Source organism: Trachurus trachurus, assembly GCF_905171665.1.
Source record: "Trachurus trachurus genome assembly, chromosome: 18".
Taxonomy (NCBI): domain Eukaryota; kingdom Metazoa; phylum Chordata; class Actinopteri; order Carangiformes; family Carangidae; genus Trachurus; species Trachurus trachurus.
This window is the reverse complement of record NC_139909.1, coordinates 11,097,486-11,112,569: the sequence shown is the minus strand read 5'-3', so window position 1 is coordinate 11,112,569 and position 15,084 is coordinate 11,097,486. Positions and strand designations below refer to the sequence as shown.

The following is a 15,084-nucleotide window of genomic DNA, read 5'->3' as shown; positions in this document are numbered from 1 at the left end:
AATAAACTCAGCGCTCTGTGTAAACGTGGAGTTCCTGAACTACTCGAAGGGCAGCGAGTTGGAGACTCCAGACAAAAAGTCTTATGTAACAGGACTGAATGATTCAGCCGGCAGCAGCGCCTCCTCGCCTGGGGAGGGAGGGAGGAAAACAACAAAAAAACAAAAAAAACCTGGCAACCATGGCGGCGGCACAAAGGGGTCTCACATCCATGAAAGGAGAAAAGGAGGCTGCAGTCGAGGACAGAAAGGTGAAATGGATCAGTTTAATTTCTAAACCAAGCGAAGATTTTTCCAACAGCTATTTTTTTTTTTTTTCCATAACACAAAACAAAGAGCGAATTTCAGAAAACATAGAAAACTTTTAACATTTTTCCTTCTCTGTCTGTGGAAAACAAAAGAAAAAAGAAGAAAAAAAAACCCCTCTGAGGACAAACTGATGTGTGTTCGCCCCCTGCAGAAGCAACACAAACACTGCACACGGCGTCTGGTCAAGAGCAGAGAGGCAGGAAAACAAAGATATATCAGATTCTCGGCATTCAAGTAGTGCAGGGGAGGGGAGGAGAAGGAGGAGGAGGAGGTGGGGGAGGGGGAGGGGGCTCCTCCTTTATAAACTCAGCGTTACAACTGAGACGCAAACAAGTTACAAAAAAGAGAAAAAAGGAGAAAAAAAAAAAAGCAAAGAAAAGCCGATGAATTTGCTGGAGACGGAACCAAAAGAAACAGCTTCACATGTCGTTACAAAAATATCAATCTTATTTAACTCCGACATGAAACGACGACGGGAGGTGGGCGGGGAGAGAGAAAAGACGCCAAAGAATAATAATAAATGATGTGTCACTTTAAACAGTAGCCGTTTAAAATGCTGAGTCATGCAAAGTTAAAGTTCAATATATTAATAATTCAGTGAAAGTTACGTTGTTGTTTCCGTTTTTACTGAGATTCAAAAACTTTTGCGTCGTTTTTCCTTTTCTTTCTTTTTTTTTGTTGTATTGTTTGGTGAATGAGTGGCGGCGTTGACAGTGAAGGACATGTGGTTGCCGGCGGCGATGATGGAGCGACGGCTTCGTGTTAATAATCTAAACTTTAAAAACAGGAAGTAGAACTAAGTGACACAACTTTACAAATCGAACTAACACGGCCTTCGTCTTCACAATATCCAGGATTAATAAAAAATAAAGCACTGGTTATTATATTCGTCTGTGACACACATCGACACGCTAACGTCAGTCTATTGGAGATCTGGTGAACGACGACTTCTTCTTCTTCTTCTTCTTCTTCTTCTGTGGTGGTGGTTAGTTCTGCGGCGGAGGCGGCGGCGGGGCGGGCGGCATTCCGAACGGCGGCATTCCCGGCACGCCCATCCCCATCATGGTGACGAAGTTGGAGGGGTCCATGGGCGGCGGCGGCGGCGGAGGGGCGTACATCATGCCGGTGGAGCCCGGGGGCGGCGGCGGAGGGGGGGGAGGGGCGCCGGGCGGCAGCGGGGGCTGGACGCCGGGCGGAGGCGGCACCATGGACGGCGTTCCCATGGGCGGCGGCGGCTGCGCTCCGGAGGCGGCGGGCTGCTGAGGCTGCTGCCACGGGGGCAGCGTGGCGGTGCCGGGGCTGGAGGTGGTGGGGGTATCTGCAGGGGGGAGGGGAGAGGGGGGTAAATAGAGGTTAACGCTTTACTGACTCCAAAATGTTCACAACATGCGACTTAGACGACCACAGAGCGACCAATCAGAGCGAAGCTGTCTGAGCTGCACTAGTTACATCTGTAGATCACTTGCTTTGTTTTTACATAGTTATATATTTGTACTTGCTTACTTTTTCTTTTTTGTATCTCTTGAATTACTTGTTCTTTTTTATACATCTCTTAAATTACTGTTTCTTTTTATATATTTCTTGAATTACTCTTTGTATATTTCTTGAATTACTCTTTGTATATTTCTTTTATCTTTTTTAAATTATTAGGGAGAGATGCACCTAAATTCCGTTGTGCTTCATTGCTCGAAGACAATTAAGTAAAATTGAAATTGAAAAATTGACTTGAAGGGCTCTCTGCACAGCTCCACTACTTCCTGAATTTAAGGCAGCTCCTTTATTTCCTGTCTTACATTATTGGACAAACTGATTAATCCAGGTGTGTCTGAGTTGTCACAATGGTCAGACACACCTGGATTAATCAGTTTGTCCAATAATGTAAGACAGGAAATAAAGGAGCTGCCTTAAATTCAGGAAGCAGTGGAGTTGTGCATAGAGCCCATTGAACAGGTGATTGTGATTGTGGCAATATGAAAAACTGAGTGGTTCACATCTTTGCTGCAAGACCTGTTGTCATTTTTTAAAATGGGAAAAGATCAAATACACCACTCGTGGTTCAACGGACACATTTTACAGATGTTGGCAGCTTCTCATCTCTCGCTTTCAAAGAATGAAATCTATCTCACTGAACTAAAATATCAAGGCAGGATGGTTTTAACTCACTAGAGATCCAGGAACAACATGTTGAATATATAACACATGACGTTTTTTGTTGCTGCTGTTGTTATTGTTTTATTTCCCTACTTTTACACTCATTACATAAATGTATTTATTTGCTTGTCACTGCAGTTGTTTATTAATGTTGAATAAAATTATTAAAAAGTTATTAAAAACACACCAAAAAAAACTGAATGGTTCTCACTTTGTTGCCAGGGCAACGGCGTACTGGTAGCCATGCTGCTGGTCGGAGGAGGAGGTGGAGCCTGTTGTTGCCACGGCGGCAGGGGACCAGAGGGAGGGGGAGGCGGCTGGTTGCTGGGGGGAGGAGGGGGAGGGGGCATCATCCCCATCGGAGGAGGGAGAAGACCTATGAGGAGGAGAGAAAAAACAAAACATCAATGAACCAATGAGGACGCAGCGTGACGTCGTGCGTGTGACCGAGCGTCCGGCATCAGCTGCTCTTACCCATGGGGTGTCCGTGGCCCTGGCCCATGGGGGGAGGGGGCGGCTGCATCCAGGGGGGAGGGAGGCCGTTGGGGTTGGGCGGCATCGGAGGTCCGGCCATGTTGGGCATCGGTGGAGGGAAGTTGTGCGGCCCCCCGTGGCCGCCGTGGCCGCCGTGGCCACCGTGGCCGCCATGGCCGCCGTGGCCCCCGTGCATGCTGTGGTAGTTCCTGTTCTCAGTCGGACCGGAGCTCATCCAGGGCGGCCGGTTCTGCTGTTGTTCATACACACACACACAAACGTTTCAGTGATGGAAAAATGGCGTTATAAATAAAAGGCTTTACTAACGGTACTTTTTTAAATTTTTCCATAAACGAGTAATCACAAAAAGTTACTGTTTTCCCTGTTATAACGCCATTACCGTTACTGACAATAAAATGTCACAAAATAATGACGCATCTATTTAAGTGTAGCTACGTTGTATATATACATTTTGCGTGTTGCGGAGGGATACGGAGTGAGTTGGTTTGTTCCAGATAAACGTGGGTTAGGGCAGGGGAGTTCAAATAATTTGACATATTTGAGCATTTTATAAAAAAGTAATTTAATAGTAGGGATATCGACCGATTTGAACACGCTCTCAAAACAATAGTTCTTGGTACACACCCCAATTGTTTACTTGGGAAGGAAATTTTATTTTATTTCATCTATTGAAATATTTTAAAATATGTTTGATCCATCAAATGGAACTAGTTGGTATCTGCTTGTTCTTGACAAAGCATGTAATGTTTAATTTGTGTTACTCAAAGTTGTAAGATCTTGATTGTATTTATTAATTTATTTCAATACAAATGGTTTTTACTTATTTAAAATACAGAACATGGAGGATTATAATTGTCACATCCATTCAGTGATTGGCGATCGGCATCGGCCTGAATAAATGCTGATCAGAGCATCCCTACTCAGTAGTTACTTTCCCTGGTAATTAGTTACTTCTATAACGTAGCAACGTACCGGTGGAGGCTGGTTGTTGTTGTTGTTGGGGCCCGAGTTGCGCTGCCCTCCTCCCTGGGAGCCGGAGTGACCTCCTCCAGACGTTGCCACCGGCGCCTCCCCGAGCTCGGCCATCAGCGACAGGTACTCCTTGTCCATCCGGGCCTTGTCCTGCGCCGACTGTGGAGGCTCTCCGCCCGTCGCTCTGTGGGCAGCAAATGTGCTGCAGGAAAACAAAACAACATTTAGACACACAACATCTCCTTCACACAGGAAGTCCTACGAGTCGTGTGTTTCTCTGGGTCACCTGGTGTACTTGCAGTCGGAGGAGATGTGACCTGCTCCACCACACTTTGTGCAGAGCGTCGTGTTGGTGATGCTGCGAGGCTCCGAGTTCTGCCAGGGCCGCAGGATCCTAGAGAGAGAGAGAGAGAGATGTTATCATGTCATACACTAACACAGTAGTTCTCAAACATTTTTACATCAAGGACCCCGAAATTGACACAAATTAGACCACAGACCCTCATTGGACAAAATTTTGACGTGAACACCAGAAATACACAATGCCAACGGCGTGAAGTTTTGGAAATATTGTAGAGACATTTTGGGGAAAAAAAGTGGTAGAATTTCTCCAAAAACGTTAAAATATTTCTAGAAAAAGTGGTAATACTTCTCAAAAACAATTAAAAAAAAGTTCTTCCAAAAAAAGTTTAAAAATTCTAGAAAAAAAAGTGGTAAAATTTTGATAAATAATAAATAAAAAAAATTCTACAAAAAAAAAGAAAAAAGAGTGGTAAAATTAAAATAAATATATATTTTTTTAAATTCTACAAAAAAAAAAAGTTTCAAAATCTAGTTTTCTTAGTGGGATTCCTGAAAAATGTGTTTCCGTGTGTTTTCCATGTTGACTCTGTGCTGATTGGTCAGACTCAAGACGCCAAGACAAAGCCCCGAAACAAGCAGTATTTTAAAAACCCAGCGTTATTTTAAAAAGCATCTACACGGCTGGAAAAAAAAGTGATTAAGTAAGTAAAAGACGTATGAAAAGTGACAACCACACAATCGCACAATTACGCAACGATCAAAACGGGTTTGTTACAACCCAACGTTGTTAGAAAGCGTCTCTACTATAAGCTCCGCCTCCTTCACTCACCTGTTGTCGTCTTCTCTCAGCGTGCCGTTGAGTCTGGCGAGTTCCCTCAGCTGCATCTTCCGTAGGTCGTTCTGATCCTCTGGCGTCTCGATGCCTTGTTTCAGGATGTTGCGAATCTGTTGCGCATTTCTCACAGTTAATAAACTTGAATAAACAAAGAAACAAACGCTGATGAACTGCTCAGAGCGGCGGCGGCCGTCGACCATCTCACCTGCTCCACAGCTTTCTTGACGTTCTCCATGGTGTTGGCGGTGACGAGGGCGTGCAGCGGCTCGTCCTCCCCCGGCAGCATCTGCCCGTCCTTCCTGCCGACCTTCCCCTCCTTCACCGAGCCTTTACCGCGGATCATGATCTTGGCGCAGCACTCCTTCTCGATGTTCTTCAGTGTGTTTCCACTGGGGGGAAACAAAACAAAGGAGGAACCGTGAGCACCTGAAGCGTCTCGTCTAAAAACACGCGAGGCGACAGAAACGTTGCGTTGAGCTTTACCGTGGTCCGATCAGCAGGCCGACAAAGTTGATTTCTGGGTATTCGTCCTGGGGGATCATGACTTTGTCGTTGACTCTGGTGGCGGGAGGTCTGCGAGGAAACAAGACAAACATTTACTGAGAGGAATTAACAACTTCCTCGTTCTCCTTTAATTACAGCAAATGGACCTCAACGTCATTAGTCCCAACATGGACGGACTGGTCGCCTCCAGCAACAGGAAACACTTTCACTATCAGCTCAATTAAGAGATTTAGGGCGAAACACAACAGGAAACAAAATTGGTTTTTCGTGCACTGATCAATTTTGCTTCCTAAAGATGTTTTCTTTCAGAATAGAGGAAAGAAATGGTAGAAAATCCACATTAATGTTTTTATTTTACTTAATTTTCTCTTCTTTTGTCTGTAAATGTCTCCTAGATTCACCAAAAGTAAACATGCTGCTGTGGCAAACTGTGCCCTTCCTGTTGCCTGACCCATGTCATGCTTTATACAACATTATATTAAGGCTGAAACAACCTCCCAAAATGTAAATTTGCACAGCAACAATGTCCATGTTTACTCTGCTCTACGGTTTATAGATATTACTTCTCCTTAAGTAAATAGCTTCATGTAAAACGTCCTTGTTGTAAGGCTGTTCTGTTCTGTTCGTGTAGTCGTTATTCCCGTGTTCAGATACGTCGCCGGTCTATACCAGGCTGAAAAGTTTGGGAAGCCCTTGGCTGAGGAAACAAGAGACGTTGAGTCGTACTTGTAGTCCGCAGGAGGTTTGAACTCGGGGTTGAGTCCGACCATCTCGGTGATGAGGGAGTGGCGCTCCTCCTCGATCTTCTTCCGTGTGCGGTACTCGCGGGTGTTCAGCCTCTTGCCCTCGCTGTTGTAGATGGGCTCCGGAGACGGAGACCTGAAGACGGCAGACAAAGAGAAAACAGAGACCTCATCAACGCCGATCTGGGAAGTGGAGCGGCTGCCATCAACAGTTCACACAAACACACACACACACTCTTTCTCTCTTCCTACGGCTGACTTAAAGACTTTAGGAGCGTCAGATCTTCAGTGTTCAATCAATGGCTACTGACATGACTTGGAAATAATAATAATGTTACAGAATTTGGATGAATTTGGATCTACTGAGAGGATTCTCAGGTAGACTGACTAACGTGACTCACTGCCAGTGCAAGAGCCAAACTTAAAAAAAAGAAAAGAAAATGCTGTGGGAACTCTGCACTGACGTCTCCAAGGCGAGAGTCCATTCATTTATACAAAAAGGGGGAGGGGCAACCAAGGCGGTGTAGCGGTAATAAACCCAATATACACTGGAGGGGCATCAACCACACAGAATAAAATAATGAAAATTTAAAAAGAAATAACAAAACAAAAGGAATAAATAAAACAAATGCGTGGCCAGAGTTTAAACCTGCATACAGGATTGGTGGCCTACAAGAAAAGGAAGGTTGGAGGTAAGAAAAAAAAAGAGAAAACCCAAAAGCAAAATTCGCAAATCCTAAGCAGAAACGCTGGCTGGCTGTGAGTTGCTTGGTTGTTGACGTGGCGGAAGAAGAAGAAGAGGTCCGTACCTCCCTTTGGATGCTGAAAACCTGTGCTGCGTTAAAAGGAGGAGGCTCTGTGCTTGAAAAAGGGGTTAGGTTGACGTGGGGTAATTTGGGTTAGAGAAAAGGAATTATGATTATTAGATAATATCCACCTTTTCCTACGCCCTCCCATCTGAGAGCCACATGTGTGCGTCCATGTGATGTGAAGAGTGAGGGAACCAAAAAATAAATTAAAATAAATAAAAAAAGTTTTGTTTTTTTTGTCCTTTTTATGCTTCAAACTTCCCACGGTGTCGACCTGAACCTGAAACACCCCCCGGTTGGTTGGTTGTGTCACATTAGAGTGGTGGGGTGAGGGGAGCGGGGAGTGATTTATAAAAGAGTGTTGCAGCTCTGTGGAAACGTCTGATTATGATGAGGAGGTCTGTACAGAGTACAGACGACAGGGACTCTAAGCTAACAGAGGTCGACTTCACACACACTGGAAACTATCGCTGCGTCTCAATCCGAACACTTCCATACTTACACCAACTATTTTGAGTGTGTAAAAAGCATCTCAACTGACGAGTGGGACCCCTTCGAAAACGAGATGGCGCATCTCAAGGGGCTATCCCAAATAAATTGAAATCGAGTACTACGTCAAAATGCAGCGTACTGCAAGTACCTGGAAAAAAGGTTGAGTGCGGACACTTCCCACGATCAATGATCGCCGACTTGGCTACGTAGTACACTCCATTGCCAAAAGTATTTGCTGACTCACCCAAATCATTGAATTCAGATGTTCATGATCACTTCCATGGCTACAGGTGTATACAATCAAGCACCTCGGCGTAAAGACTGCTTCTACAAACATTCTGTGAAAGAATGGGTCGCTTGCAATCTGATGGACCAGTCTGGGTTTGGCGGTTGCCAGCAGAATGGTACTTGTCCGACGGCACTGTGCCAAGTGTAAAGTTTGGTGGAGGGGGGATTATGATGTGGGGGTGTTTTTCAGGAGTTGGGCTCGGCCCCTTAGGTCCAGTGAAAGGAAGTGTTAATGCTTCCGTATACCAAGAGATTTTGGACAATTTCATGCTCCCAGCTTGTTGGGAACAGTTTGGGGATGGCCCCGTCTTGCTCCAACACCAGTGCTCAAAGCAAGGTCCACCAAGACATGGATGAGCCAGTTTTGTGTGGAATAGTCTTGCTCGCCATGCCCTCCGCCAGAGAAGAAGGGTCTGGCTGGTCGGCCTATGATTGGATTTCTTTCAACCAATCACAATTGTTGTGGCTGGTGCCATAGCAATGGTGCGCTTGCAAAATATTGCCGGCGAGGTAGGCATTAGCCTCGCCAGCTCACTTAAGACGATGGGCCAAGCTTGATAGATAAATCTTTTGCCGTGGCCGGTCGGCAAACAAGCCAGAAGGTCCTTCTTGGACAGCAAATGGCGTAAACATACGCTTAGGATATCTTTACAGTCATATCGAAATGTCCTTGGTTCCTGTTGTTGTTTCCTTTCTCCAAGGGGACTGTGAAAACTGGAACAGCGGGACTTCCGCCGGGTGGCTCGTTCCGGCCAATCAGAGGCTAATCGCAGAAACACACTTCCGTCAGGTCAGACTAGGTGTGGAAGAACTTGACTGGCCTTCACAGAGTCCTGACCTCAACCCGATAGGACACCTTCGGGATGAAATAGAGCGGCGACTGCGAGCCAGGCCTACTATCCAACATCAGTGTCCGACCACCAATGCGAGAATGGTCGTAAATCCCCATAAACACAATCCTAAACCTTGTGGAAAGCCTTCCCAGGAGAGTTGAAGCTGTTATAGCTGCAAAGGGTGGGCCAACATCATATTATACCCTATGGATTAGGAATGGGATGTCACTCAAGTTCATATACGAGTGAAGGCGGACCAGCGAATACTTTTGGCAATATAGTGTATATAAATCAACGTAGCGGTAGGCCGATGTTTTCCACCAGTAAGAGGAGCCTGCTGATGCGGCGGCGTAATCTCCACCTTGTATTAAACAGGTGGTGCACACAAACACAATAAAAAACAAAAAATTAGGGCATTCATGATTGCTAATTGAAAAGAAGCTGGTAGATGTGTTGGCGGGCGACAGTAGCGTCCAAAAAAAAAAGGGAAGACGTTGGCAACCGTTGCGAACGACAACGTTCGATTTGAGACACTAACACTAAACTGTCGAAATTTGTGCACTACAGAAGTAAGTAGACATGACGGTGTACTCATGGAAGCATTCAACTTGAGACACAGCTTGTGTTATAATCTGTCCATTGTGTTTTTTGTTTAGTTTTTTTAACCACGACACAAAAAAAAACACTTGTGGCAATTTCCTTCCAGAGGGAAAACTGGCACAATCCCCTCCTCCTCCACCCGACCCCCCTTCCCTTTCCTCCTGTTTAAAAAGCCACATTACGGGGGAGAAAAAAAACCAGAGATCACCAACGACAAATCACCGTCAGGTCTACGACAGCAGCTGTCAATGATGTCGGCTACATACATCACAGTCTGTAAGGGTCAGGCAGCGTCAAGTGAAACGATACTGGATTGTTAGAGCTTTCTTTCCAAAAATAAACCAAGCCAATTCATGTGAAATATCTCAAAATATCAAATGTTGACAGAATCATTGATGGTGTATTATTATTATAATGATTATTATGATTATTATTATTGACCCAAAACCTGTTTCAGAGGAAAATCTTAGCACATGTAGCATCATCAGATGTTTTCATAGATTAACACAGCACTTCTACAGGAGACAGACAAGCAGTGGGTGAAACCATGAAGCGTTAACACTAGGGCTCCACTGAACTGTCGAGTAAAATCACAAATAATCCGATAGAAAAGGTGCAAAAATGTCAGAATGAAATGTGACTAAACTCGTCCTACACTCACCTGGAAGCTTTCAGACCTTTCTGCTGCTGCTGCTAACACTACTGTATTTATAATTTATCTGTTTTGTGTTTTTACCCAAGATTGAAACTGTTACAAACCTGGACATAAATATTTTTTTGGGGGGAAAATAACTCAACACTCAACTCAGGGTCCACTTGCTAGCTTTTAGGGGCTTTCAACTGCATCTCACCGGCTTCCTCAGCAGATGTTTGTCCTCACCCTCTGGGGAAAAACCATGAGATTTGGTCGAAAGCTCCGAAAAAAGCTGGAAAATTGACCCGTAGTTCAGGTTTTTTTTTTTTTTTTTGAGAGTCAAATTGCATTCAAATTATTTCCGTGTAATCACCAACAACGCTGTCTCACTGTCTTGGGTAAAAATTTAATCTGTTGTCAGTTTATTAGGGACAACTGGCAGCAAATCCAGAATAAACCGTAGTTTCAAAACCTCTGTTTTATTTGACAAAGTTTTACCAAAGTTGTTCCTAATAAACTGACAAGTAAAACATGCGCATGTCCAATTTTTGAATATGAGGAATTTAAAAAGCGTCTTTGAGGTGCTTTCTACTGTTTTTAATTCGTTTTGATTATGTCCAATTCTTTTAAACACCTAACCTAAACTCACAAAAAGATATTCATATTGAAAAATTTATATAAATCCTGCTAAATCTACCAGTAAATGTACAAGCATGTACGCTTACTGGTGATGGGATGATTAGCTGTTTAAATATAGTGAAAATAACACCTCCTTTTTAATACGCTAACTAAAGTCTACAGGCTAACAACCACATAAATACTGAAAATCAACATTTGTCTTCCAAAAAAGTCAAGAATGTAGAGAAAATGTTACTGTTCGTGGATTTAATCTTTTTCCGACCTGTCCTCAGGGTTAACAGGGATTCCCAGGTCTCCTGTACGCAGTTTACGAGTCAGGTCTTCGATCTGCAGTTGGACTGGAAGAATTCAGGTTAGGAAAGAAAAACAAGGATGGAGAGAAATGTGGTTACCACAACAACATCAGAGAGACAACGCTCTGCACATTAGAGCACTGTCTCAGTCATTTACTAAGGTTAAGAAACAAAACAAATGGTGAGTCTGTTAAAAAATAAACAAAGGGAGATCAAATGAACATCTAGTAAACGACTCTAAAGCATGAAAGCAGACATTACCCAATATGAATATGTCCTAGGTCACTTACAGTAATTAGCTGTGTAACTGTGTATCAGATAATGATTAAACATGGCAACATGTCAGTAAATGATTAGACCGGTGGTTCCTAAAAATGCCCGCCGCACCATTAACATGTCAACCAATCAAAGCTGAGGGTTCAAGGCTTCATATTACTGTGTTTGAAACAAAGGCTTCGGCATTTTAAGGACACAGTGGGTCTAAAAAAAATGAGGGAAAAAATCACTGATTGGTCTATTTTTTGTTTTGCAAAGTTTCAGTGACAAAACAGGTGATGACAGTCACTCTCGTCACTTTCCACAGGTCTAACACTGAGGGGCTGCAGTGACAGAGAAACAACTCTTTTCACACTTAGAAAGGCAATGAAGAAATTAAAAAATCAGTCATCTCATGCACATTATGAAAAGTTGTAATGAAACAACACCCCCCCGTCCCCCAACCCACCCTCCATCCAAACACAGAGATTCACTGAGAGGATTACTCTGGATTAATGTTAAAAAAAAAGGCCTGTGAATTGTGTTTTTTCAATCAATTCCCTTGGATTGTTGCAGTTGTTTAGGGAAATTACTAAAAAAATGAGCAAAGGAAATGAGAAGTATGACAAAAGAGAGGGCGGGCACAAATGAGTGTTTACATACCAAGGAAGAACAACCATTACCAATGGGTGAACAGCATCAATAACAAAGTCAGTTATTGACAATATAAAAAAAAGGACTTATTATATCTATATTTATATAAATAATTTGTTGCACCCAGCTGAGGGCCTGTGAGTGTGTGCAGTGTGTTTGTGCTACACTGCTGCTGAAAGGCATTGGTGATCAAATCATATGATCATTCACAAAAAAAGACAAACAGGCCAAACAACTCAGAGCACCACGGTGACAGTGATCGAGCGTTTCCTCAATTTTTTGATAGCAAATGCGCCCGCTGGGACCAACTTGTTGTTGTGTTTTTAAAGTACGTTGGATGGATTTGTTGCCATTGAAGCAGCATTGCTCACACTTAAAAAAGACAAGGTATATAGAAACAGAAGCAAACTGTAGCCATGTTAGGACATTATGAGTAACGTCTCCATGCACAGGAACATTACTGATGATGTGTACGGGCGGGTTTGGGGGTTTGGGGGGTTGAGGGGGGGATCAGGCAAGACAGTGTGAACAGTGACCTGCAGCTCAGGACAGATATCAGCAAGCAGTGGTGTTTAATCATCTATCTCAAACGTCCTCTTGCTAATGGGTGCCCGATGGTATGCAAACCATGAGACCACAGAGAAAAGACACTTGCCAAAAAAAAGAAAGAAGAAAAAGCATAATTGTTTTTTTTTTTACCACCGTACCTTAAATTTAAGCACCTTCACCATCAAACAACTTATATTCATTGCTGGTCAGAAATTATTATTGCTGCTTTCGTCTCAACAGTTGGAGCAAGAATTAGACATTTTGTGTAACACAGTAAAATGTTACTGTCGAATAAGATAGAAATAGAAAAATGTGATTCAAGGTTTTTTAGTTAGTAAAAGCATCTTTCTTGTTGGGGTTGCCTTTAGAGCGGCTCTAGCTGTTGGGAATTCAGCAAACAGTAACATTAATACTGGTACGTACATCATGTAAAGGAAACTAGACCTTCAAACAGATGTAATTGATGAGACATGTAATAAAACAAAACTGCATTTTATGAGTTACATGTAAAACCTTGAATAGCAAGAAGATAAAATAACATAATAAATATTAAGCATTTACCTATATAGGCTCTCTCTTGATCCCGGGTCAATCCAGGGGGAATGACAGTGGGCATGCCGGGGATGACCGTCTTCTGATCCGGCGTCTCGCTGCTCCAGCGACTCTTCTTCCTGGATTTCTTCTGGCTGAAATCAACTGAAAGCAACGGGGGCAATAATTGACTATCGCCGTATGTCTATGGTTTCAAGATCAATGTCAATTTGAGCTCAACTCATTGTGACCTAGATCAATGGTTCCCAATCCCAAAGTATTTGTCTGTTCTGGGATTGTGTGAGGTTACCAATGTCATATTTGTGTATAATAAAATCCTAATATCCCAATTGGATAATCAAACAAATATGGACAAAAACCTACAACTGCTGTTTGTTTTTGTGAATAGAAGTTTGCAACTGATTGTCCTGGGCGCAAGGAGGAGGGGGAACCACTGACCTAGATTATGGGGACAGATGACAACCGGAAGTTGGAAGTAGCAGCGGCCGTCAGTCTGCCTCTGGAAAAGCTCAACTAGTTCATAACTTAAGGCGAGACACTACAGGCAACAACAAAAAAACATTGTTTTTTCATGCACTGGTCAATTTTGAGATCAATTTTGGCCTACTTTGCTTTCTTAACATGTCTGCTTTCACAGAGTAGCAGCAAGAAATGGTAGAAAATCCACATTAAGGTGGTTCTTTTACTTCCATCTTGTTGCATATTTAATTGGATATTAGGCTACCTCATTTACATATACAATTTGACAAAACTTAATACAAAAAAAATGTCTTTAGTTTAGAGAGCCTATTTCGGTCCTGTAGAACCAAGTACACCCATCATCATCATTATTTTTATACACATAGCCTACATGATTTAAACATAAATAAATAACAAAGAGTAATTCATTTATTTTTCCATAAAGTATAAACCCAAAACAAAACAAATGTACCTTGACCGAAAAGCTGGAGGTGGAGGCTTCAGCTTATTTTGCCTACCCTTATTACAAGCAATCTGGTGTTCATAATCCTGTTTTATATTTATTATAATAATATTATTTTCAAATAATTGCATTGAATCTATTAAGTGTGTTACATATTTTCATTTATACGTCTAAATTATTCCACAGATTGACTACTTTCTTTACTGTCTTTATTCTACATTTGGTTGTGCCTTTGTTTTTTGTCTTTGTTCATATTTTATGGTTCGAGTCTGAAACATCCTCTGGACACCATTTGGACGCATGTTAATATTTATTTTACACATAATTTAAGCAGTTTTGAAGTCCACCAGATCATTGAATTTTAAGGTCTGTGAGGTCTTCACGTAACAGTTAAGTTAGATAAATAAACTTGGGAAGTATCATGGTGATATCTTATGAGTTTAAATGTTTACCCTATTCACCTGTAGTGTCTCACACATAAAAAAAACGGCATAAACATAAATCTCCTTTTTATATGCAGGGTTAGATCCCCATACATAACAGCTCATTACCATTAGTAGGTTAACTTAGCTGTCTCCATTTCGCGCTGGGGCCTTTATCGTTGACCCGGGTCAGTAGCTACATTAGCCGGCTAACGTTAACCGTTGTTAGTGATAGCGCCGTTAGTTCACGTTGAGCTAACTAACGTAGCTAACGTTACACTAAACTCACCTGGTTTGGGGAGCCCGGCCGCCGCGCTCGGTGGTTGAGGGGGCTGGCTGGTGAAGCCCGACGGCGGAGTGAACTGGTGCGGCTGCGGGAAAGCTGCGGCCGGCATCGCGGGCTGGAAAGCTTGTAGCGAGGCGAAGGATGCGGGCGGCCCCGGTGTCGGCATCAGCCCGTTCCCCGCACCAGGCCCGGCGTCAAATCCTCGTTTAGCGCCGATGCTGGGGTGCAACTTCCCTAACGGAGTTGCGTTTGCTCCTGTAGCCATTGTTTTTTTCTTTTTTCGGAGCGCTCACTCGTCTTCGTCTTCGTCTCTGTCAGTATAATAATTTGGATGTATAAAAGTGAAGAAGGAAAAAAAAAAAAGCTAACAAACTACTCGTCTGCTAACCGCACAGTAGTAGGAATCAAAATGGCGCCCAACAGAAAGCCACAAAGGAGGATGATCGTTTGGATGTGGGACGATCCCGCTGAAGAATTGAGCGTTTCTATTGGTCAAACCCACGCCAGCCCCCACAAACCACGTTCCATCGGCCAACGGTTTTTTGTT

At 43.1% G+C, this 15,084-nt stretch overlaps 1 protein-coding gene across 3 annotated transcripts; it reads right to left on the bottom strand.

Moving 5' to 3' along the window:
- Positions 1 to 277: 277 nt before the first annotated feature.
- On the bottom strand, positions 278 to 14,941 carry sf1 (splicing factor 1). 3 transcript variants are annotated; one of them, XM_083992850.1, is made up of 12 exons: positions 14,541 to 14,941; positions 12,917 to 13,051; positions 10,867 to 10,942; positions 6,293 to 6,445; positions 5,546 to 5,635; positions 5,268 to 5,451; positions 5,057 to 5,172; positions 4,211 to 4,318; positions 3,925 to 4,126; positions 2,932 to 3,184; positions 2,645 to 2,833; positions 278 to 1,624 (listed from the first exon to the last, which is right to left on the bottom strand). In XM_083992850.1, the coding sequence occupies exons 1-12, from the start codon at positions 14,800 to 14,802 to the stop codon at positions 1,293 to 1,295; spliced, it is 2,100 nt and encodes a 699-aa protein (XP_083848976.1). In that variant the 5' UTR covers positions 14,803 to 14,941; the 3' UTR covers positions 278 to 1,292. The 3 variants fall into 3 exon arrangements, with proteins under 3 accessions (XP_083848976.1, XP_083848977.1, XP_083848978.1); XM_083992851.1 differs by having other exon boundaries at positions 279 to 1,624; positions 2,669 to 2,833; XM_083992852.1 differs by lacking the exons at positions 10,867 to 10,942; positions 14,541 to 14,941 and having other exon boundaries at positions 283 to 1,624; positions 12,917 to 13,026.
- Between the last annotated feature and the right edge of the window lie 143 nt (positions 14,942 to 15,084).